General features: G+C 32.3%; 1 protein-coding gene across 1 annotated transcript in view; it reads left to right on the top strand.

The window, feature by feature from the left end:
- LOC148610074 (tRNA (guanine-N(7)-)-methyltransferase non-catalytic subunit wdr4-like) overlaps positions 1-27,107 on the top strand; it is a 71,623-nt gene that overhangs the window by 2,507 nt on the left and 42,009 nt on the right. The window contains exons 2-3 of the mRNA XM_088542099.1: positions 2,902-2,976; positions 11,995-12,150. Of these exons, the coding sequence (XP_088398225.1) occupies positions 2,902-2,976; positions 11,995-12,150 (231 nt within the window). The remainder of the gene's footprint in view (positions 1-2,901; positions 2,977-11,994; positions 12,151-27,107) is intronic.

Below are 27,107 nucleotides of genomic sequence, written 5' to 3'. Positions count from 1 at the left end.
GTAGCTTTCCATAAACTATTGAAGGTTGGTTGCTATTGATAGAATATCATAAACAAATCTAATTAAAAATTGGATATAACAGGGTCCACTCATCAATTTTTCCTTAACTTCAGTTTTCTTTCAGTTATTTCCTATTTTATATCCATGTGCCTTGCCTGCCCGTATCTTTAATTGTTTTAACTTTGTGTTGTACCCTGTTTTGTTTATCTGAAATGTCATATCTTGCCCAGTGTTTGTAGCTCCTGTCTTACGTCTCCCACTGTGCCTATATTTTGATGCTTCACTATACTTTGTTGGATTGTGCTGGTAATACAGACCTTTTCTCCCTATTCAACACAAGATAATGTTTACTGTAAAAATTGTGACCTTAGATCAATCCTAAAAGGAGTATATTGACAATTGTTTATAGGCCATTTTTGATAAAAACTTGCAGTTTACCAATTTTTTCAAATCTAAAGGCATAATTTTTGTCGAAATGACTTGGAGGTAGAGTTTAATGTCACTTTTCCTTTTCCTTGTTGATCTTTTTACGAAACTTCTGACTCTCCTTTGCCTCATGCTGTATTTTACACAAAAATTTTTAGGGGTATATAGATTTCACACTGTCTGTCTGTTTGCAACTCCTATATTTCACGCTGTATTCTCATGAAACTGAATGTAGTGTTTGAACACTATATTGATATGTGCATCCTGTCATGAAGTTTGGTTTCTACAAGTATGTTTTTTAGCTTGCTGTTCAGTATAATGTTGTCTGAACTCCACATATACTACACACTGGATATTCATTAAACTTGATGCAATGCAAAGTCTCTATATTGAGACATTCAAAGGTAATAATTTGTTACTTTCCCAGTAATGTTCCTGTTTGCTTAGAAACACAAGCTGTAGCAGGTGTATGCTCCTTTTTGGACTAGTTATTTAATCTATAGTTTGTTGTAGAATTGTGTTAAACAGCATACAAATTATTTTTTTTACTTGACTGAATAGTTAGACCATTGGGGGAGATACTGTGGCAATCATTGGATGTCTTAAATTTGTATCTGATAGAATCATTGTTAAATTCAAACTCAGATGTAAACAGTTCTTAATTGCTTTTGATGAGTAGAAGTTATTTCACCACTTGTTATTGACCACATGCAGGTTTAAGTGGGGAAAGAGGGGGTTCATGGCTGGAATATGCTCTCCCTAAAATTGGCCAATCCTGAGTTGAAAATGTAAAAACAAGTAGGAAAGCAAGATGCAAAGAATAAGGCATTCTTTTAATAGAGCAAAAGATAAGTAGTTGCCAAAAAAAAAATTATTTGCAATGCTTTGCATGGCATACTTTGATTTTCAAATACTGGATCCTTTTCTTTTGTCAATACCTTATGATAATTATATGTTATAGGACTGGTAATCAGTAGCATGGGCATAGTGTATGATAACATTATGTACATAACTTGATTCTTCAGGAATCATTAAAAATGAATGAAGCAGTCAAATCATAGTAATACTGTTGTGCTAATAGGTATAATCCTAGGAGATTATATTTCCTATATGGTCTGAATTCCCTAGTCTATTTATGGAAACATACATATAGAGACATTATAAAAGTTATGATCTATATCTACTACAAATATATGTTCTTGTAGGATTCAGTGTGTTAAAGAAAAGTAACGTATGACTTGCTAATTTAGTAACAGATCCAGAGATTTACAAAGGAAGGGGGGAAGGGGGCGAAACTGGAGTTAACGTTTTTTATGCAAATTCACTTCTGTCAATCATACAATGCTAGGTAATGAAGTAATTGATTATTTATTGCCTTCTGAGAAAATTTCAATTTAATAAGGAGAATCAGACTGCCACGTTGTATTTGCCTTGACAAAAAATAGTAAAATATCAGTAAAATATACAATGTTTAAAATCATATTGTTGTTCATTAGGGCAATAAAATTTATGTGGTTCCAGTTGCCTGACCAACCCTAGTTTTTACTGCCAACCGTAGACTTTTTTTCCCAAAATTAAATAAAAAACTGATCAAACCTACCCACTTTGGGTAAGCAGATTTTCTTGTAACTTCTCTGGACTGGAATTGGTATTTGCAGTAGTAAACAATAATGGCTGCACACTTGCTTGCAGTTGCAAAAAATGAGACAACTGAAAGCAGTAAATTTACAGCCTGTCGATGTATCATTTCTGTTCATGATGATTATTAAATGATCAGTAGTTGAAGTTGATGTTTTCATTGAAGACTTAGGCATTCATCTTGCATGATTTAGCAATATTTCGAGCCAACATCCAACTGTCTGTTGGTCTGTCAGTCTGTCTACACTGTCCTGCCATAGGATTTCTTGAGAATGCTTTAAGGAATCATAACAAATTTGTCTTGAGGGAGGAACCCCCCCCCCCTTTTTCATTATTCTACTACTTTATGTTTTAGAGTTGTGAGACTTTTGAAAATTGTTAAGATTGTGAGATAGGTGTATTATACTTTTCAGTGCAACTGCTGTGATTATTATCTTTTCTGAATTATATTGATTTTACTTATGACGTCTGACGGTCAAAATGATAATTGTGTTCTGTTATGTGATGAATAGACAAACACAAGCCGTTGCATACATTCATTAAAATTTTTATCCACTTTCTTTTGTTCAAATTTAATATTTTTGTATAGTAGTTTATGATCAATAAGTGATTAAAACAGGGATGTTTTTATTTCATTTGTCAAATTTTTCTCGCTTTAACCTGTATGACCTCTAATATTCTGTTGCATAATTTCATCTTTGAGTACTAAAATATATTTGAGTAAATTAAAGTATTACAACAACTAATTATAAAATAATTTGCTATTTGCTGCTTTAGTATACATGTTTTATATATAAAAGAAAACAATATCTGTGTACAATCCCCTTTTATTTACAGAAATGGAGATGTGTATCAACAAAAATTTGCAGTGGAGGCCAAAGATGACAAAAGTGATGACGCGAAGGATTCTGGGTATGATATATATAATTATATATACATTTTGATAACATTTCTCCAACTATTATGTCTTTGCATCCGTTTTCTCATGTTTACCTGTACCATTTCAGCACAGCTCTTCTTAAACCATTCCGTTAAATTTGGTAAAACCTATAATAAAGGTTTTGCATTACCTGTCTGTCCATCTATTTGTCTAACCACGTATCTTGTTGTTAGGTGCTCATAGATTGAGATAAACTGACTAAAGGCATTCCAAGCAGAATGGAGGAAAGGATATCTTTTGTGCAGTATTGTAAATAACAAATTTTTCATCATACCCCATGCAAGGCATCCTCCCAAGTCAGGGTTTTGAGTCCACCCTTGCTCCCTCAAACCCCTGACATCACTCATTCATATTTAGTGGGTATCGTCCAGCCAATTTCGATTGGTTGCTTCTCCGGGTGCGAAGCACCAACGAAAATTGATTTGACATCAAATGTCTGTGGAAAGGTAAACAATGATACGAGTAACTGATAGTTGTTAGATGTCACAAATGACTGAACTGTAGATTCTGTTTAGCAACAAAAACGACGTTATGTATATGTAGTCATTTTGTAAGTTATATCGAAGAGTTTCTATTACGAGTGATTTGATTTGATTTTTTATCCGAGTTAAATTTAGGTAACTCACTAGATGGCGCTGGACAGTACTCGCTAAATATGAATGATTAATGTCAGGGGTTTGAGGTACCGAGGGTGGACTCAAAACCCTGACTTGGGAAGATGCATGCAAGGAAGTTGGATGGATTCCTTCCATACTTGGTAGGTGAAGATGTGCATATTATACCATCATTTTGATTCCTCAAAGGAGTTAGACTATTTTCAGCAGTTCATGATGGTAAAAGACCTTGTGAGTGCAACTCCTTTAAAATGGCTTGAAGGATTCCTTCCATATTTGGTAGGATGTACTCTAAGAAGACAAATAATGTGCATACTATGTGCACTTTGCCACAAAAATTAATAGAAGAGAGCTCCAGGGTCCAGATTTCCCAGATTATCAACTCAGACCTGAAATTTGAGAGACCTGTAATGCACAGGATGTGGAATATTTGGGTGCATGGGTTAAGTGAGCATGCTTACTAAGGTTCTTTTATTTAAATGTGTATGTTGTACCTCTAACATGTTAGTATGACTCTAGGATAGCTATATTGATTGAGGACTAAGTCCAAAGTTTTTTTTTAAACGTGTGGAAACATTTACAGGAACTTGTATTTGAATATGTGTCTTTTTATATAAAACCTCATCAAAATAGTTTTTTTCCACGACCATGTATTTTATTTTAAAGATGTACTACTTTATTTGGACCTTTTAACATTTTGTGTAATTTAGTTGTTTAACCTCACAAATATTAAAAGTCTTAATATTTCAAATTCCGAAATAATTGCATCATTTATTATATAGATTTGGTCATTTTAAGAAAATATGTAATTTTAACTTTGTGATATTATAAACCACTCTGCTTCATTTATGCAAAATATTCTATTATATGAGTTTTAATTCATGCAGTTACAACCCATGAACATATATTTATGTAAAAAATTAAAACATTGAAATAATTTCAAAATTGATTGTATGGCAGCTCTGAAGGGTTCCAATATATTGTTTTTTTTTATTCTTTGATCTGAATGTTTATCTTGTTCTCTAGAGAGATCAGGATGAAACTTGAACAGGTAAAAGAAAAACTTAATTTTGCAAAAAGATTTTGAGAACTTTGTTTTAAACTGACCCCCTCTTGAAACGAGCCATCTGTTTGAACCAGTTATGTTCTTTTGCTTTTCCATTCTATGATCGATGTATTTTGAATCTTTTAAGAATTTAATAGCAACAAAATTTCTCTACAATTTTCTGTTGCAATGGAGTTTTGTCTGTGTAGATTTCACTATACCTGTGTTAAAAAAGCGAAATCTTACAATGATGTTCATTTATACTCCCCATTATTTGGCCAAACCACATGATGTTTGCATAGGTCTGATCTTGATTGCTTGAGGGCTTTTGAGAGGGATTTCGAAGTTTGACAAAATTTGATAAATGGAACTTGTTTTAAATCTTTTAGGGGATTAAGCGTAGTATCTTGTCATCTTTGAAACAATCATTACCTGCTTATTTTAAAATATCAAAGTTGCCAATGATCAGAAATTTAATTTCTCTCCAGTTTATCATTTTGAGGTCCCCAAGCAGAGTTTGGTTTGGATGGCGTGAGGGTCTAATTAATAGTTCATATTGATATCTGAAGTTTGCATTTTTGTCATCATATATTGTGTAATAAAAAAAATCATGAATCACTATAAAAATTGTGTGAAAATTATTTTCATTGTTCTCCAGTTTGAGTGTCTTAAATGGATAATTATTTTTCCTGTGGAGAGCCTTTTATATATATATATTTCCAATCAGCATGGAGTTTGGTTAATATGATTTTTAGACTTCATGTGAGCCAAAAAAAGAGGCCAAGAATAAACTTGGCTTTTATAAATGCTTTTGATGGACTTAGATATAGATTAATGGCATGTGAAATTTTTTGTTTGCATGTAATTAAAATAGGATTTGGTCTTTTACTCCAGATATGTGAAAAAAGTAGGTCAGGAGAAATTTATAAGCATTTCAAAATAGAAAAAAAATATCTGAAATGGTTTCCTGCTATTTATATTCTTGACTTTTGTTAAAAAATTTTTTTTAAAATGTGTCCTTATGTGCAAATTGACATTTTTTCACCTCCTGCAGACAAAGTTTGGATAAATATTAAATCACCCTATCTGTCTGTCTGTCTCTCTGTGTGTTTGTCTGTCCACCATGTGTAAGCACAACTCATTCTAAACCAGTCCGGGTATTTTGATGACATTTTATTGGAAGGGTGGGCATCATAAAGGGCATCATGAAGATGTGCATGAACTAATATAATTACTGGCAGAGACTCTAAAATTCCAAAAGGAAATAATCTCATTCAATGGTTCTTCATGTAACATTGAACTCCATTTGAAGTGAGTGGGGTATTCTATAAGTGAGGTTGCTCACAGTTTTTCTGGTAATTTTTTCTCCGCAGACATTCAAATTGATATGAATATGAAAAAGTTCTTCCTTTGTGTTGCCTGCTTCTTCAAGCAGACTTAAGGGATTGATGTACATATAGAAAATATAATTTTAATTTGTTTTTTTCCAGTGTAATAAAACTTTTACTTGTGAAATGAATTTTATTTTACTCGTTGACTTTATCACTCTAGTTTGTCATGATACAGTTTCTAAGAAAGTGTCAAGACTTCTAGAGATGTATGGCAGGTTGGGGTTTTACCTGAGCCTTCTACAAATGTATTGCAGCTTGTGGTTTTACCTGAGGCTTCTAGGGATATATTGCAGCTTGGGGTTTTAATGAAGGCTTCTAGTGATGTACTGCAGCTTGGGGTTTTACCTGAGGCTTCTAGGGATGTATTGCAGCTTGGGGTTTTAATGAAGGCTTCTAGGGATATATTGCAGCTTGGGGTTTTACCTGAGGCTTCTAGAGATGTATGGCAGCTTGGGGTTTTACCTGAGGCGTCTAGAGATGTGTTGCAGCTTGGGGTTTTAATGAAGGCTTCTCGGGATGAATTGCAGCTTGGGGTTTTAAGGAAGGCATCTAGGGATGTATTGCAGCTTGGTGTTTTACCATAGGCTTGTAGAGATGTATGGCAGCTTGGGGTTTTACCATAGGCTTCTATGGATGTATTGCAGCTTGGGGTTTTAATGAAGGCTTCCAGGGATATATTGCAGCTTGGGGTTTTACCATAGGCTTCTAGAGATGTATGGCAAGTTGGGGATTTACCTGAGGCTTCTAGAGATGTATTGCAGCTTGGGTTTTACCATAGGCTTCTAGGGATGTATTGCAACTTGGGGTTTTACCTGAGGCGTCTAGGAATGTATTGCAGCTTGGGGTTTTACCTGAGGCTTCTAGAGATGTATGGCAGCTTGGGGTTTTACCTGAGGCTTCTAGGGATGTATTGCAGCTTGGGGTTTTAATGAAGGCTTCTAGGGATGTTTTGCAGCTTGGGGTTTTAATGAAAGCTTCTAGGGATATATTGCAGCTTGGGGTTTTACCTGAGACTTCTAGAGGTGTATGGCAGCTTGGGGTTTTACCTGAGACTTCTAGAGATGTATGGCAGCTTGTGGTTTTACTGAAGGCTTCTGGTATAGATTGTATCTTGGGGTTTTACTAGATTTCTAGGGTTGTATTGTATTTTGGGGTTTTCCCCTATTTCTAGGGATATATTGTAGTTTGGGATTTTACTAGATTTCCAGAGATGTATTGTAGTTTTGGATTTTACCTGATTTCTAGTGATATATTGTAGTTTGGGTTTTTACCAGATTTCTAGGGATATATTGTAGTTACGGGTTTTACTAGATTTCTAGGGATATATTGTAGCTTGGGCTTATCCATAAATCAAACGAGCAAAGAGTAATCAAGGGAACCTGGATTTTAGTTGAAATCTAACAAATGTAATCCAGGGACAAAGACCAAACATGGAAAACAGACACACACAACAAAGAACATGCAATTACCAAAATAATTTTTACAAAACAACAAAAGTAAAAGAGCAACACGAAGCATGGACTAGATGCACTAGTTGGGTAAGAGTAATCTGCTTTTCCAAAAACAACCGCTGAGCTGCTCATAAAAGTCAAGTCTGCTCATAGAAAGCAAAGTGTATCAATTGCCTTGATTATATGACATGGTTATGGAGCAATCCCCTACAAAACAGGAATTAAGTGTATCATAATTCTTTGTAAATTTAGGAGCCCATGGTCTCTGGGCCTCCACTTCTGTTAATCTCTAAATCTGCCACTGTCCTGGTCCATACTTGTCAGTTTCAACCAATGTTAAACCTGTGTAACTATACATCTTCCTAAATATCTGCAAAAATACTGAAGGGCCAGTGAAATGGTTCGAATACTTCAAAATCCAAAACAGCCTAAACATGAACAAATGAAACAGAGACAATCTGTGTAAACAGTGTGACAAACCAAATTAAAAAGATTTCACATAGAAACTGAAGATAAGGAAAACAAGACGTCACACAAATAAAACTAAAGCATTAGCATGATGAACTCCCAAAAAATTCGGATGCTCTGGAATGGTGGCATGTCCTGCTGCACCAACAGCACCTTTTATATTTTGAGTAGCTTCAATCCAAATAGGGTAACTTTAGACAGATTTCGCTGTACATGTAATTATATAGGGAGGAAGGGAAAAGTAAAGAAATGAAAACTATACTTCATTTAAAACTAATAAGATGGAGAACTTCTAGCTTATGTAAAGTGAGTGAGCAAATAAACTGCAGATGTTACATGCCTTCAAAAGTAGACATGAAATTAAAACTGGTCACTTTTATGTTTATGCTAGGCAACATATTGCATTGTTTGTCAAACATTTTTATGATCTTGTTCTTAGAAATGTGTAATGAAAGAACGTTTGTGTGCATGTAGTATCATGATATTTTTAAGTTAATTTCTTTCATAATGTTTATGTATTGAGTCATGAAAATTACAAACATGTTGCATCTGGTGATTTCCATGAGTAAAAAAAAATATGTAGTACATACATTAACTATTACCAAATTATGTGTGTATAAACTGCATTCTTCCTGTCTGTCAGTCTGTCCTATCATTTTTTAAAATCCCAAAATAAAAATCTATCTTAGTGCAATTTCTTATTTGGTATGTCACATGGATTTACCGGTTATCAGTTTTTACGAAGTAGATTTCTGACTTGACTGACCAACACCCAAATTTGACCTTTTTCTCCTATCTAAGTAGTCAAAAACTTGAAATTCTGTCTGACCGACTGAAAATTTGTGTCTGTCATGTCTGTGCAAAATCAATTTCCTAGGTACTTTTTTTCACGCTTTTATGTTCATCACAAAAATAGGGAAAATGAGTATACCGTGAAAATTAATACTTTTACAGTAAGTGGATACATAACTCCATGAACTTGTGCTGTGAAAACTTTCTAAACCAAACCCTGAATAAACCAATGTCTGCTTCAAGCATCTTCTAAATTTCCTTATGGCAGTTTCATTGCCTTTTTAACCTCCCTAAACTGGATAAAACTTTTGGTCAAAAGGGGTTTGATTTAGACCTTAACTGCACCTTACATGGTTTATATCACCTCTTTAAAGTATGAAAAACAAACTTTTCAAAATCAAAATGTTTAAAAAGATTATTGTGATACCCTTCAAGTGTCTGATAAATTTTAAATTTATGATTCAGAACTCTTGGCTTTAAACACATTTTTTTTCATTAACAAACAAAACCCATATTCTATTCGAAATCACAATGCATGGAGATTGCATGTGGATAGGAAGTCTGCAAGATTATTATATGGTCCTGATTTCCTTGATGCTTTTCATTTTCCCAACAAGTTGCCATAACAACCAACCAATGCTGTGATTAAGAATATGGAATATTAACAAAATGTAAACATATCTTGTGTTTTTCAAAGATTATTTCTTGTCATCAATCATAGGACGAATTGTAATGTCCCAGTATCATAGAGATTTTATTTTTCTCTGGAATTTTCCGTCATAAACCACTTTATCTCCCAGCATGCTTTGTGATTTCTATGCTGAAACTATCAGAACTGTTGGATACCAACAGGTAAAAATCCTTATCTTTCCATTGACTGATCACAGTCATAATATGGTTTGCAACTTTAGTGCTATGGGACATGATTGGTCCACTTATCTTCTTCTATTACAAATTTTCGAAGACTAACGTCAAGAATGAAGATTTGAAATTTGAAGATTTGTCGTTAACAATTGCTAGATATTGATTTTTCTGGCAATGGACAGTGGAAATTAACCGTTTGTTTGGTTCTATGATGTATGCTTCCATTATTTGCCACTATTTCCATATATTGTCAGTCACGTAGAAACTGCAATTATCAGCATGTTTATGAGTTCAAGAAATTACCACGGCAACATTGAATAAGCTGAGCAATTAGATATAATATGTAGGAAATGAGAAAGATTTGGCTGTTTGGAATCTCAAAGGTTAATTGGAACACTAGATGATAATTAACTTGAAATCTTGTGACAATTACGGGGTTATTGTCGGAATTGTTACATAGCTAAATGCCATCTATGTTGATGATGGTACGATTGCTTCATACATGTAAAACAACTCAGACAATAGACTTGAAAATGGCCAATATTAACTATACAAAAGAAGGCTAAAACTCTTTATAGGTCTTTTCATTTATAAGGTGTTTGTGAGTAGTTTTGCCTGACATTCTTGATGCTATTACAGTAATTTTGTTCTTGCATCAGTTGAAAATTGCCTTAGGTAGCTTTTTGTATGGTTAGAATTTGTGGTGTATTGATCTGTAATTAAATGATTACTGACTATTTTTGTTGAAGTAATTTTAGATAATTGATAAAATTGTCAAGGAATTTAGACTCTTTTTACCTTCAAGATTTGTGAATTGTTTTTATTGTGTACTTTTAATGTAAATGTTATAAAATGATTTTTTTTTACAAAAATATTTGCCACAGTTAGATGTTTCCATATTATTAAAGTAAACTTTACCATGGTTTAGATTTTCATATAAAACATCACATTTGCAGAGGATTTTTTAAGGTCAAAACAAAAAGAAAATAATCTGATTAGCTAGATATTAAAGTTTTTTATTACTGCTTTGAATATAAGATGGTGTTAAGCATATAGGAAACTATTTTTGAATTAAAAAAAGTTACTTCTCTCTTAAAATTACTCAGTTTGTCTTTACTTTCATTTTTATGAAGTAGATCAGAGGAGGAAAAGAAAAGGAAATTATTAAAGAAGAGGGAAACAGGTGTTCAAATTAGTTGTAGCCTGAGGTCCAAGAATCTCAATTTCTGACCTAAGACTTACTAAGGTACTGGACTTTCAACCCTTTTCATTGTCTATTTATGAGGGCTTTTGTTTTTTTTTTCAAGTGGGTCATTGATTAGAAACTTTGGAAAGTCCAGGATCTTCAATACAAAAGTACATTTGAACTCCTGTGGAAATTAACACTTCTACTCAAAAAACTGTAATATTTACAGTTTAAACTTATATATTGTTAGAGGATAATTTACTTCCATTCTTGTGTGAGCAAATTTTACTTACCTTATCTTCCAAATACTCAAATGAAGTCACATATTTGGCATCAGGCTTCATTTTGATGTTGCTCTGCTTTTTGGGGAAAGGTTTTAGTACTGTATGGTTTAGGAAACATTACTAATTGCAGACAGGCTTTAGTTTAAAAAAAAAAAAAACTGAAGTCCAATTAATATACAAGTATTTATAGATCAGGAAAAGAGGAAGCTGGTAAGGTGACCTGAACTTAAGAAATACTTGACATAGCGTAGAAGGGATGCAATTGGTAACTGAGAACTTTGGAAAGAATTTAAATTTTATCGAATTAATTCTCTATGGCTATATTGCATCCAGGTCATAGCTGTCATAATAGCTGTTCAGATCATGATTTTACTTGTGAAGTATAATGTCAACTATGTATACTTTGATATGAAGAAATTGTCTGTTCTTAAATAGTGCTATGCTTAGTTTAAGTAAATGTTAGTTTGCGATACTGAATCAATGGTGAGAAAAATATTTTGTTTTTCCTTGATGCTCAGTTCCAAGCAAAAATTATTGATAATGTATTTATGTCATTTTCTTTCACTTTTTTCAGTTAAAAGTGTCCTTTAAGTGACCTTGACCTTTTGATATGGATTTGCAGGGCATTTGTTGATAGACTTCATTATTGTGCAGGAATAGATTTATTGAATGCTTTAATCCCTAAAGAATTGTAGGAGAAAAAGTCATCAATAGATGTAGTGGAGAAAATATTGACTTTGTGTGTACAATGTCTCGGCAAATGATGTTTTGACGATTTACATTCAGTCAATTTTATTGATGAAATCCCCAGCCAGATCTGCGATGCAATATGCTTGTCATTTTTGCCGCAAGTCTTTGCCATTCTTGACATTGGAATCTATTGTTATCGTTTTAGTTCTGAAAACAATGATGAGAAAAATGTCACTGCAGCCAAAAATCGGATTCTGGCATCTAGTTGCTCAGAATCTGGGAAGTACTTAGCCCTATGTGACGATTTAAAACAGCTTCATCTGTACAAGTATGATGAGCAATGGAAATTTCTAAATCTGAGGTATGTACCGGTATCTATATTATGCAATTTTTGTTTTTGTTTTTTTTCACTCTTTTTCACATATTGTCATATTTTGAACTGTGTTTAATTTCTCATTGATGATTTATCATTTCTACGGGAAATGTTATCAATCATCACTGCTAAAATCATATCGGTGATGAGAATCATGATGTAACCCAATCCTCGTCTTTCATTGTCACTCAAGCATCAAATGGAGGCTGAATAGCAAGCAACAGCTCTTCATGATAGCATTCATATTAGTATAAATTTAAATGGAGGACATTATTCTTTTGTTTGGTCACTAAAACCATTTAATTAACTGCATTATCATATAGACACTTATCTGTGAAACATATTTTCTTTAATAGACATTAACCATTTAACGGTTTTAACTATCAAAAGAATGATTTTAGCACTTAAACACATATATTCATAAGCAGCTAAGTGGTATTCTTTAGTATATATGCTATTTAACAATACTAAAAGATGCTGACAGATTCCTGTGACATAGTTTCAATTAATTTTGGCTCTATTTACAGTATGATATGAGAATGCTGGATGTCACAACATGTAAATTAGTTCTTGTTGGTTCGGTGTATAGATTTCTGGTACTGGGCTTGTCATTAAACATGGACAAATTGATTAGGCTTTTAGTAATGTTGTAGCAGTCAATATATTTGTGTATGTTGTATTGAGCAAATATTTTGGTCCCTGCATTGTATGGGTTGAGAACTAGAGTGCATTTGTATCAAGTAATGTTCAGTTAGGGTTATCTTAAGCAATTGTTGAAAACTGGTTTAAAATATTCAATTTTTTTATGTCCACAAAAAATCTGCAGTTGTATAATGTTATGATGATACTGTCATCATTCTCTGTGGGCTATTGAAAGAATTTGGGTTCAATACATTAGTGTCAAAATATCAGGTGTTTGTTTTTAGGGGGTTGTTATGGAATAACTGATGAGAAGATGCCAAAAAAACATTTTTATTATATAACTTTGTATAAATTATTACATAATCAGCTTTAATAGAATTTATTTTAATTGCCTTGACGGTCTTGTGGTAGCATGCTTGCCTCAAGTAATGGGGAGGGAAGGGGGGTTGTTGTGTGTTTGACCCCCGTACCAAAAGACTAAAAAATTGTAGTCAAGCATTTAGCATTTTGAAGATAGAGAATTTTAAAGTACTTGCCAATGGGGTAAATGACAATTAAATTTGACTTGCCCTCATTTGTTTACAGTTGTCCAGCAAGCAGTAACTGAAAGACATAAGTTGAACTTATGGCAGGAGGTATGGGGGTTGCTCAAAACCCCAAGAAGCTGTAGATCTGGGGTTAAAGGTACAAAATCCTTCATTCTAGGCATTCTGCCATCTAAATAGACATTTTTTTTTATTCTCTGTGTAATTTTTTATCTATTCTTCAAACAGGTAAAAAATTATCACTTGATCAATTGGCTACTTTCTATGGAAATTAACTTGCCCCTGCCAATTTTGGCCTGGCATGGGCAATCAAGCATCCAGTTATTTTAAATCCTGAAGAGGCTGGTTCTGAGTCAAAACAATATGTGACAGTGCAGTGCTAGGTCAACTTGTGGGTGGTTGATTCTGTAAGCTATCACATACAAAATTCTGCTCTGGGTGTCAGACTAGTACATTAACTAAGCAGGGTTTTTCAATTGATCAACCATTCTAGTCTTAAAATGTATGGAATATACCTTCCATATGGCAACAATTAATTAATCAATGGAAGTTTTAAGTATATATCTGGTTTCCTAAAAACAATTTTCAATACCTTGTCAGTTTATGTTTATTATGCAAAAAAGGGGGTCAAATAGAGGGATAGTCCTCTATTTTTTGCTATCTTTTAGATTTAATATCACAAGCTTTGTATAAGCTTGTCTTTCTAGACTAAGACATGATGTATTAATATTCCATTGTCTGTCTGTCTGTCCCTCACTCTGTCATTCACACTTTGCACAATACTTGCAACTCAAGAACTCTTCTTCCAGTGTTCATGAAAATTTGGTGAACTGTTAAGATTCTTTTTGCTTTATATAAATGTGAGATTTTTCATTTTTGAGTGATTGGATTATGTTCATACATTCAAGGACTAAAGTCTTCAAAGTCACTAAAAGTAATGAAAATTGAAAAAAATAGCATACTTTGCTTAAATGTAACGGATGTATAAAGCCAATGGTAACATTGATGAATTTACTGAATGATTTATTCTAACAGTCCATAGGATCTATGTATGGTTTTTAGCAAACCATTCCTATATACACAGTATCCCAAATCTAAAAATTGTTGTGAAGTGATCCAAACATTTGAAGTGGATATTCAGAACTTACTGATTGTCTTCAAGGAATGTGGCCAACGCCCAATATTAATAAATCTGTCTGTGCATCCATCCATAACAAATCATGTCCAGGATATAACTTTGTTGTCTTTTTGGCATGAGGGTAGATCAGCTCAAGACTAAGTGTCATGTAGCATGGTTAATGGACTTTCATCTTGATCTTTAACCTCAAGGTCAAATTATTGATTTTGTAAAACAGATTTGTGTCCCGGCTGTAACTTTTCTGTCTTTAGGTGTAGGCATTTGATATTTGGCATGAGGGTAGGTCAGCTCAAGAGAAGAGGATGTGTCACCTTGGTGCTCTGTGCATAGATGTTTATCTGTGAAAATTCTGAAGAGCGAGATCTTCCTCTTAAAATTTCTCTCATTTGCAGAGTCTTTGTTTTCAAAATAATGTTTTGGCAAGAATTGAAGTAATTTATTACTATTTTAAGCTGAAAATTTAAATAAGACAATAGACATTTTAGTGAATGTGATTGAATCTCCAACTTTGACGTGGGCTTGTTAGGGGTAGATTATTGAACTTTTTATGAAATATTAGGAGGGTTCCGCCAAAAGCAGGAAACTTAACACCTATGTATGTGGTGCACTAAGTTCTGAAGTCCTGAGTAAATATTTTGCAGACAGCTGCTAAAATATGCCAAATAAGCACCACATGAAAATTACTTCAATTCCTATCATCTAGCCAAGTGAAGTTTTGCCAGGAGAAGTAACAGTGGTCAGTTTACCCAAGGATGAGAGGTAGTGGAATTCTAAAGACCTGATTTATGATTGCAGTTTGTGTGTCTGTCTCAGACAGCTACTTCATTTCAGCAAAGTATCAACATTTTATCCTACATTCCTGGAACCAAAACAAAATAGCCACTTCAGCTTTTAAAAGGAACATGTGGTGAATTTATTCTTGTGTCATATCCCTAAATAAGAATAGATAAAGAAAATCTGAGACTACACTTAAGAAACAGTAACTCTTTTCATTTGTTTGATATCCTCTTATGTTATATAAAAGTATTTATTACCCGTTATTCTCTCTTCATTGGAGGTGCTGGTAAAATAGGCACACATAACTGATATCATGAAATAACCATAGTAACGCATACTAAGACACAAAAGTCAATGAACAACTTGGACTCCACTAAAAACTGGAAGCATGGACCAGATGCACTGATATGGTAAGCGTTCTCTGCTTTCATAGAAATGTCCTTCGAGTTGCTATTTAGTAGCACTCCAGCTAAGGATCATGCAAAATGTGATTCATGGGTAAAAAGCCTACATATTTTTATTTTTGATATTTTGTTTGAAATGTCGTAGTAAACAGAAACTAACATGCAGTTTTTCATATAATCCATGCTCTTAGGTGATAAAAATTATATAGAATGCATTGTAGATTTCAAAATTAATGGAGATAACTCTGTAAATGATGCTCAAACACAATAGAATCTACTGGATTTTCAATGTTTGTTATCTCCTAACAGCAGGCAGATTTGAATGAATAATTACACATTTCATAGTATAGACCCATAAAACAACTTAATTACAAAAATAAAAATATGTAGCCTTTTTGAGGTGTATCACATTTTTCAGATTTTGCATGATTTGTACAAAGACAGCTACTTAAAATGTCACATCAGGTATAGTCTTTCATTTGTTGGTACATGTATCAGTTTTTTTGGTTTGTTGAAACTTCATTTGTTCTTGGATTTTAAATTTTAGTAGAATCTTTTTTTTTCATGCAAGCTTTTGTTTGGTTGAACTATAAAAGATTTGAGAATTGTACCCCACCCCAGGATCAATAGTCATCCACCGAAACCCAGAAAACGGCTGATTTGAGAACACCTGTAAAAGAAGTAAAGTTGATTGATTAATGATCCAAATATTGATGAAGAATTATTATTCTGTTTATAAACCAAAAAAATTGACATGCATTGCTGAAAAGTCCCAAATTTGTATTAACAAATAAATAAATTAATATTAAGGAACAATCATACTTCACTTCAATATACAAAGTCAAGTCCTTCTACAAAAATACAGATATGCCTTGGAACATAAGTACTTTCCTAGTTTGTTAAACTCGAGGCCTTGTCAGAGGATATTATATGCATGACCATTTAAGCTCTTGCTGATATGAGCAGATGTTGTATTTAAGACCCTGAATTAGAAATATGTGATATACTGTGTATATGATGATTTGGCATTTGCTAAATTGGTAACTTTGATAAAAGCAGGAGAAAATGTTGATGGCCTCTAGATGAAGGGTCAGAGTTTTCATAGCACATCTTCAAAGCAAGGGATTTTGTACTAAGGTCTGTAGCCAAGAGGGTTCAGGGGGTTATGGCAATCTGCAAAAAATGGTTAAAACTTAAAAATGATAGAATATTGGTTTTCCAATATTGAAGTTTGCTTCACTCCTCTCTCCCACTGAAAGGGGTAAAATAGTGTTTGTTTAAAAATTGATATAGGAGGTTTGTTTTTCATTCAGTTTTTGGCAATTGTTTTTTTTTTCAAATTTGTTCATAAAATTCTGTAAGCATTTTCAGGTTATAGGGGGTCAAAGTCAGGATATATCCTAAAAAATTAACTTTTTAATTTCTGGTCTGATTTTGAAAAAAAAAATTCATTCTATTCTTTAAGCTACATTTCATTTTCATGTTTATTTTCTTTAGTTTTATTATACTTTAGATAGACATTTGGCAATAGGTACTGATCATTAAAAGTTGCCCACTTAATTATATAACTTGCTCAAAAATGTGTTTCATTAACTCATGAAACATCATGTGTCAAGACAATTATCCAATGAGATAAGCTTATACTTGTAATATACACAGTAAATGTAATTATTACCTCATGAAAATCCTTGTCTGATTTTATAAATCAGGTTTGGAATATTTCTTACTGTGTTTGAGTTACAAGGTGTTTAAGGGACCAAAAATGTCATTTTTTGAAAGACAGTATTTTAGAAAATTTCATTTGATTTTATTGATTTTTTGTGCAAGTTCATTATTCCACTGTACAAGAGCTTTAATAGTATGAAACAAATTGTTTCTATTACTAACAGTTTTTGAAATAAGGGTCTAAAGTGGTAACCATGTCCATGGAAGCGCACAGAAAAGAGAACTTGATACCTTAAATTGAATTTCAAGACATTATGCAATATTGTATCCAAGCCAGTTGTAGTGTCCATATTGAACTGTAAGTCAACCTGTTTGCATGTGTCAGAAAAGTTAATACTGTCCACAATTGCCCCAAGTGAACAGAGTTCAGCTAGCTGTGGTCATATCATGCTGCACTCTGCAAAGCTTTTAATTCTCTTTTCATTTACACTTTCTTTGATAGACATATTCCACCGCCTGGCCATTTGATTGCCTGTGTCTTAACAATAATGGCATTGTTTTTATTATTGCAAAAATTATAAAAGACTTAAAATTGTTATCATAACAAAATCTCACATTATGGAACTTTTTATCATCACAGATGCAGGCTTTTTTTTAAAATCATTTTTTCAAATTAAACGACAAAATTGCAATAGTTAATGCACACAGTAATTCTATTTACCATTTTCTTTGGTGTTAAGAATACATCTTATTTGTGATCTTCACTGATTCCTCATCATGTAAAATGTACACAGCAATTTCTAGTGTTTCAATTTCAAGCTTTATATTTGGCTAAGTGCACTGCTTGCCTTCTGCAGTATTCCCTGTGCTGTTGTGCGAGTGAGAAGTTTCCTAATTAATTTAGTAGTGGGCTGTCAGTGGTGGTGATTTGGAGTGCAGAATCTTGTCACTGTGCCTTGATTTATTCACTTCCTCAATAGGAGTTATTACTGTTTTCACAGTGACGTTTGTTTTGAGCTTGAATGCTTTCAAAGATCTTCAAAGTTCATTGTAAGAAGAGGAAAGTTTTATCATATGAAATGATGTATTTAAGTGTATGGTATGGTGTGTCTGTGTGGTCATATGAAATGATGTAGTTAAGTGTATGGTATGGTGTGTATGTGTGGTCATATGAAATGATGTAGTTAAGTGTATGGTATGGTGTGTCTGTGTGGTCATATGAAATGATGTAGTTAAGTGTATGGTATGGTGTGTCTGTGTGGTCATATGAAATGATGTAGTTAAGTGTATGGTATGGTGTGTCTGTGTGGTCATATGAAATGATGTAGTTAAGTGTATGGTATGGTGTGTCTGTGTGGTCATATGAAATGATGTAGTTAAGTGTATGGTATGGTGTGTCTGTGTGGTCATATGAAATGATGTAGTTAAGTGTATGGTATGGTGTGTCTGTGTGGTCATAGTTTATTAGTTCCAAAGCTTGCTGTCAATAAGGTACCGACCATTTTTATGAGGAGGTGGGAGGGGGAGGCTGGGATTATTAAAAAAAAAAAATTATTTCAAGTTTGAGCAATTAAACAAATATTTACTCAGCCATGGACAGAAAAAAATATTGTTCAATGTTTCCCCCATTACTTAACAATGAAGATTTTTAAATAAAAATTTCTTAGTCTGGCAGCTGTTCAACATAAAATCCCAGTCCCCTCTCCCACAGGAAGAAAATGGTCTCTGCTTTAGATTGGTTTTCATTTTTACGAGCCACGATTCCACAGAATTTCAGTCTGAAAATAATTGTAATTTCCATTGCAAATAAGTCACAAAAACTTCACTATATTTAAACACTTAAATTACTTCAGTTTGAAAAAAAAAAGTAAGCTTTGTCATAAAATTTAAATATTTTGATTTGATTTACCTTAGAAATTGAGAATAATCTTAGTCGTAAGTACATTTGGAGATATGACAATTTGGAGGCCTCTGTGAGTTATGGATTTGATAGTTGCAGTTTGCATTTTTTTGGTGTGATGTCAATAAATGGTTGAAGATTACATTTATTGGTGTCATATCAATGGAGGCAGTAAAATATTATGGTATTTGTGACCATCAAATCAAAATTGACAAACACCAGTCTTAGAATACAATACAAGTATCTCAATTTTGATGCAGCTGTAAAATTTTACCCATAGCAAAATATGCATTCAGATATAAAAAATGAGGTAATTGATACCCTGATATTTACACTGTTATCCAATATAATGTGATGTTACAAAGACTGTTGCATTTTTTTAAGTATACTAAAACTAAGGGCTGGTTTAATGTTTCTTCTTATTGTATAAAAATCAGATGATTTTAAAAGATTTTCTCCAATTCTCTAGCTTACAATGTATCACCATTGTAGGACTTGATTGCTTAGTGAATATCACATTACCTACGGCTAGCTTGGCATAAAGATAGGAAGAATTATGTCTGACATATGGTTTTCGTTTTTTGCTTTTTCATTCTCATATGATATGTAAATTATGTTTACTGAAAACATGAAATTTTTCTTGTATTATTATGAAAGTGGAGGTATCACTGGTGAGCCAGTGCTCACAGATGTCTTGTTAATTCTTAATTTACAATTGTCTTTTTTTTTTATCTACTTGTTTCTGGATTATTACAAGAGTCTTAAACATTGAATTGAATAACGAAATATATTGGACAAATAGATTGTAACCATTAGAGTAAACATAGCTACATTCTGATAGATCCTTCATGAGCTTTTGAATTCTACTTGTTAAATAAAAAAAAAACAAACTTCATCTGGTTTTAGAAGTTTACAGCCTGTAGCAATTGGAGTCAGTTTGTATAGGAACATTTGCAATTAATTATAAAATAAGAGAGAATACAAAAATGCCTATATTCCCTTGAGTGATATCATGGTAAATTAAATACAGACTAGAATGTTGTAAGAAAAAAGAGCTTCATCTATAAAAGTCTATCAATTCAGAAAGCCATTCCACGACATTAAAGCTAGTCTTTGATATAAATCGCCAGAACAGAAGCTTGAAAACAACATATCTATTCTATATTTGTTCAAGATGAGAGACAACCATTAAACGTTCTGTGTTTATCAGACAGGCAGCATGGATAATGTTGAGGTCGTGTACAATCTAATTTATTTCTTTTCTGTCACAGTTTGTTAGTTCGAAGAGCTCTTAGAATGATAATTCAGGGTTGCTATGGTTACATGGATACTATCTGTCCGATTTAAAACTCATGTTGACTGATAATAAAATATTTTTATTTATACTTTTTTTGTTGTTGTTAATTTTTTTCTCTTTATTTTTTATATTCCAATTATTGTTCTGTGGCACTGAACGATGTACTTGAGTGATTATAAGAAAATGTAGAAAATATAGAAGCTTACTCTGGGCACTATCTCATGATTTTTGTATGACCCTGAAAATTAATGCTTTCTCTATTTTTATCTGAAAACTGTGAGAAAACTCATTTAGTTCAAACTCATTTTAAATGTTTTTGTTTTGAATTTCCGTGTAAGGAAATAATGTGAAAACTATTCAAATCAGAAATAATTTGCTACTTTTAAGCATCAGTGATTGCAACATGAATGCTTAAAACTGAATTGAGTCACTCTCTTTAGGTTGGGCTATGATCACATATGATGTGTTTTTCAATTAATATTTTATTCTTTTGACTCTATTTGCAAGCAGTGTGTTTCTAGGATGAAGCATTCATTGTTAGGAATTAATTATACAGTTGAATAGGTAAAGAGGGTTGTCGAGTAGCAATATTACAGCTTCTAGGATGAAAGTAAATATGTTCCTGATGTCTCCTAGGATTTACATTTATTTCTAAATAGCATGTATTTATGTAGCATATTGTACACATAATGATTCTAGATTATTGTTCAGTAAGTTCTACAAGGGTTATGGATGGTTTGGGAATTAGCCCATCAGATACTACATATTTACATCAAGTCGAACATAGTTGATAGTCTAGAGACTTTTATCCAGTTAAATATATATATATATAAAGGGTTAGTAACTCACACACAATTGGGTTTTGATGGAGGTTGTCTTTGATGACAGGGGTACACCATGGATTTCAAAATCCGATGTACATAAGTAATAGACAAATATAACAAAGGCTAATATGGCGTTAGTTAAGTGAAACCAGTCTTAAGTTTTACCAGACATCTAATATCTGAATATTTTAGACTCTTTTAAAAAATAACTTAGGATCAATTTTTCACTAACAACTTTTTTTATGGCAGGATTCTTAAAAATTGTTTTTTTTCCTTTGTCACGATAAAGATAGGGTGTATATTTCAAAGTAGTGGTAAGCAGGGTCTGTTGGATTTGTCAGTCATTTTTGTCCAGTGCATTGCATGAAATATCTAACATAGAATGTTAAACCATAATCAATCAATCAATCAATTATTGTATCGGAAAAAGAACAATAAATCACAGAGAGCTGTTGGAATCAATATTGAATTAACTAAGCATCTTCTTGAAAATCTACCCTTTTCAATAATTTCTGAAGGCAGAAAATAAAACACACTTTGAAATTCAGATTTTCTAAAATACATTATAACCTGAAAATTTTTTTTTTTTTGCCAGCTATATTACATTAATATATAAATATTTTATAAATTTTTAGTTTCCAACAAAACATTGTTTTTAAAAATAACCCATATAACTTTTCAACAATGACAGAAAATTGAAAAACCGTAATGTAATCCAATGAAGAATTAGCTGAAAGAGAATCAGTTTCTCTCATGAAATCTATAGAAAACTTGGGAAATGTAAAATGATGAGAAAACTTTCACTTAAATTTAATCACCGCCTGGTGGTTGAAAAGCCATGTGCATTTTTGATCACCAGCTTAGAATGGAAGAGTAATCAAGGGAACCAAGGTTATAGCGGTAATCAAAAGAATGTAATCCAGGGACAAAGACCAGACATGGAAAACTGACATACAACAAAGAACATAAAGTAACTAAAATCATACATACAAAGTAACAAAAGTAAATGAGCAACTCAGACTCCACTAAAAACTGGGAGCATGGACCAGGTGCACCGGTAGGGTGCAAGATGGAAGAAAGGGCATTATTTCTTTTTCAATCAATCATTAAATCATTATAAAAAAAAGAGCAAAATTCACCAAAATGGACAAAATTGCACTGATGCTACATAGGAACTGGCCTGAAAAATAATTATCTTGATTTCAAGGCAGACCATGTAGTGACACTGACAACAATGGACAGGTTGAGAGGGGGTGGGGGTGATAGTGAGAAATATTGTACAAAAAATTATAGTCCAACAATGCCCCTTAGATTAACTTAGAAGAATAATGTATACATCTTTTCTATACAGCATAACAACAAAACATGTTCATATTTGTGAATGATTGCAATTTCAAATCATTAAAATTCATGTCACTAGGCAGACAATTGAATTCTGAACACAATTCTCTGTAAAAGATTGCATGCCATTTCATGGAAGTCTTGTTTCCGTGGGTAACGTCTACTTGACTGTAATGATCCTTGGACATGCCAATATTATTGTTTTTTTTTTCATTTCAACATTGAAGGGCAAATCTATTCTCATTATTATAAAGAATTGTTATGAAAAGGAAATTAACTTGTCAGTATTGGTAAAAAAAAATGCAAAAGAAAATTTACTGACTAGGTTCATTTGAAATAGACATAAGAAAACTAGTTATAAGGTATTTTTTCTCTCTTTGTATCCTTCGTTTTTCTTTACATTTAAACTTGTTATAATGAGCTTAAATTAAAACCTAAGCTTTATTTAAAGCATCAGTGACAAACTTGTTAACATCAATTCTTGTGGTCGCTATGGAAACTGTGTTTATTCATTCAAGATAATTCTCCATTTACTGTAACTCATTAAAAAAAAAACTCTTATGAATTGAAAAAAAGCCATTGATGGATAAATAGATACAATGCAGAGTATGTTTTTTGTTTTTGTTTTAATAATTCATTATTTACTCACAAAAAACTAAAACAAACATGAAATTTTACTGGAAAATAATGAGTTAAGTCATAAAAATATAGCTAATCAACTGAACCCATCTGAATTTGCTTGATTCAATTAATGCAGAAAAATCAATAACTTCAAAGGTTTGGTCAATGTTTTTCGTCATGCGATTTGTTATTTAAGCTGACTATGTCTTATTTTGAGCAGGGTCCTATTTCTGCCATACTTGCCCCGTACGGGATGATTTAGATATTTTTTTCTGATAACATTGTTACATTCCTAGCCAGCTGTTCTAAGGAAATTTCAGAACTCATTCTTTGAAAAGGATAAATGAATGGGAAAATATGATATAATATGGTTTTTTGAAATATGAATTATAATCTTAACGGTTGACTTCAAGGATCGTGGGTTGATGGAGGCTGTCATTACACAGATGTTCTGTGAAACAAAATGCCTTTTCTTCATCTCTCAAGATGCTGCAGTAATTTAATTAGAATATGTCTGGATCCCTTGCTAACATTTTTAAGAAGGTTTTTTTTATACCCGCGGTCATATTTATGACTTTTGAAATGATATCATATTGTTTGCTTTTATTGAAATCTTTAAGGTTTTATGTATCCTACTAAAATAAGATTTTTTTTTCTCAATGCGGCTGTCAAATGCTGCATGGGTGTCATCCATACTCAATTTTTTACTATCAACATGTACTATGATACATGTATTGCATAAGCTTGTTACTACAAATCTGGTGTTAACTTCAGATTTCAAAGAAATATTGTCAATACCTCTGTGTTTTTTAATATCAGTTTTCATGTGTAGACTAATGTCATTAGGCAAGGCTTTTGATATTAAATCCTTGAATTGAAATGTCTAATTAAATTGAGCATTGACTCACGTTTCTATGTCCTTTTTTTTTAATACATAGATATTTTACATAATGAGTACTATAGTCTCTTTTAAATTTCCATATTAAGAAATCATAAAATAGGAAATAAGTAAAAAACAATATTTGACCTAAAAACTTTATAAATCACCGTAAGTTTAGAAAGAAGCTGTTTGGTACACTTCAAATGGAATTTTGTAAATGTCTTTTAGAAAAAAAAAGCTACACTGAGCTCTGCCATTTTTGTTTTGTTAATAAAGAAAATAAAATAAAAAAATAAAATGTTATGCATGTGGACACTATGTATAGAATATGTTAAGCAGCTGAAGGGATTTTGATGTTATTTTATAGGAAGGTAGGGTATCATAAGTAGAGGTACATGAAGGAATATACCTACTGTTGGAGAACTCCAATGGTAAAGCCTAGTAGGCACAACTCCTCCCAAACTGCTAATGGGTTTTTAATGTATTTTTATAGAAAAAATAGGTATCATATGTAGATGTGCATGAATGAAAATAAATCCCTTCAGAGGACTCCCAAGGGAAACAATCTGAATTAAGCATTTAACAAGTTAAAACCTCTTTAGGGCAGCTCATCCAAGACTGCTGAAGGGATTTTAATGAAATTTTACAGCAAGGTTGGGCATCATATGTACATGTGCTTGAAAGAAATTATTACTGTTGGATGACTCCAAAGTGAGATAGTCAAACAAGCGTTTTACATTTAACTCCATTTAAATCTGGGTTTTCACTTTGTGAGCTTGCTCACAGTATTTCTAGTTTATTATTATTTTATCATGATATTTGTATTGTGCATTAAAATATATATTACTCTGTGCGCTTAATGTGTAAAGTACATATCCAATACATTTACAATATACCAATATTTGGAAATTAATATTGAGCACAATTGCATAGATATAGATAGCATTAAAAATATTCAATTGAAATAGAATCATGGTGAATAAAAAATATACTGGAATCCCAAAATGAATTTAAAAAAATTTATGTGTAGAAAATTTGTATAAAATATATTTAATATACAAATTTACACAATAGAGATATTAAAAACAACCCCAAAAATATAATAGATAATAATATTTGATAAACAATACAAGGACAAAATTTGAAATAAAACCAACCTAATACATCACTGTGAACTATGGTAGTAAGATTTTGTTGGTTTATGGTATATTTTCAATAAACTGCTATGGAATTTGTTTTTTTTTGTGTGTGTAGAAAAAGGGGGTCTTTGGTGAGAAGATGACAAAAATTCTGGTACAGAATACTTATTTTACCATAGACTTGTGATTAAAGTCATTTGTCTCTCTGATGGGATCCTTTATTTTCAGGAGCAATTTGATTATCTAGGTCAAGCTACTAAGGTCGGACAGAACTTGCCAGATAAGGTGTTCTGTGTGGTTTTATTATCATGTACATGTAGTAAATGATTCTCTCTAGGTCCCTCTAATTAAGTTTCTGGTCACTCAAGACATCCAATAAAACTGAGTTGGCACAGTGCCAAACCAATTCTGTCATTGAAAGACAATGTCAAGCTAGGGTCTCTTGTGTGTTTCAAATTTCAGGCTTGGTAATTAGTGATATTTCCCATCAAACACAACGATTTGCTTATATCCATCTTGTAAATTTAATATCCTGTCGTTTCCGTGGTTGCTGCAGTAATAGACCTCAAAACTTTTCCTTTCATGTCAGTGGCAGGAGATCATATAGTTTATACAAGGGTCATCATCTGCCAGTATGGCAAGATATGGTCAGCATGGTCAGAAATCATAAAATCTTATGAAAACATTATTATACAGTTTCGCTCATGCAATAGATGGAGAGTCACTAAAGTCACTTAGTTAATGCTTGCTAATTTGTCAAATTTGACAAAAAAAGGCCCTTTTTGGCAAAACCCTATATATCAGTTTTGCAAAATTGATTTGGTGTATAAATTAAGACAGTCATCAGCCATTTTGTCTAATTATATAAAAAATATTAATATTTCTGCCCCTCCTGTTAAGTAGGAGTTATATACGACATTCATTGCATGTGAATTTTCCCAGTTTTCCCTGAGGAAAGAATCTTATGAAATTATGATGATACTGTACATCAAAAAATATGTTTGTGTTTATTTTCTCCTATATTTGGGAATAAAAAAAAATATGTAGATTTCATTTGTTTTTTAAATGAATAAATTCTATTATTTGCTTTTTATTTTTGCTTGTATTTGATGGATCATGATACTACATTACTTGGTACTTTATTCAGTTTTCCATTTTATTTACTACCTGATATTTTTTTTCTTTGGCTTCCTTAAAATGACAATGTTACTGTCTTTTGACATCACTGATAAAGAAAATTTTGATACATGTATCAGTTTTTAACTCTTGACAAAAGATCACATCTTGTTCTATTGGCCTGGTTCTTGTTGAAGCTTCCATTATTTTGTATATATTCTTTCTATGTAACAGGTCTCGGAAATCTGAGAGATCAATTACCTTGTTTACAATATGTGTGGTAGATACCTTATTTTCCGTGGTTCCTAAAATGATAATTTTTCTCCCTCTTGCTTCCCGGTAGCAATATAAATGATAACTTGATCATTACGGTTAAATTGAATCTGCTCTACCAATAAATTTCAGTATATATAAACCGCATCTATAAAACAATATAATGAAGCCCTTATATAGAATTTTATGTGGGTTAGACAACAATCGTTTGACGAAATACTCTGTAATTATATTCTGATGTTTATTTATAGCTCATTTGTCCTGTATGTTTACTGGATAAGGATTATTCGGAAAGAGTCATTACTTTGTTATACAGTAAATTCAAAAATAAAGGATAAATAGAGGTTAAAGATTTTTTTAAAATAATGGTATCATTTAAGAAC

Source organism: Perna viridis, chromosome 8 (genome assembly GCF_037379345.1).
Source record: "Perna viridis isolate PV_CMFRI_1.1 ecotype Kerala chromosome 8, ASM3737934v1, whole genome shotgun sequence".
NCBI classification, from domain to species: domain Eukaryota; kingdom Metazoa; phylum Mollusca; class Bivalvia; order Mytilida; family Mytilidae; genus Perna; species Perna viridis.
This window is presented reverse-complemented; position numbering and strand designations above follow the sequence as displayed.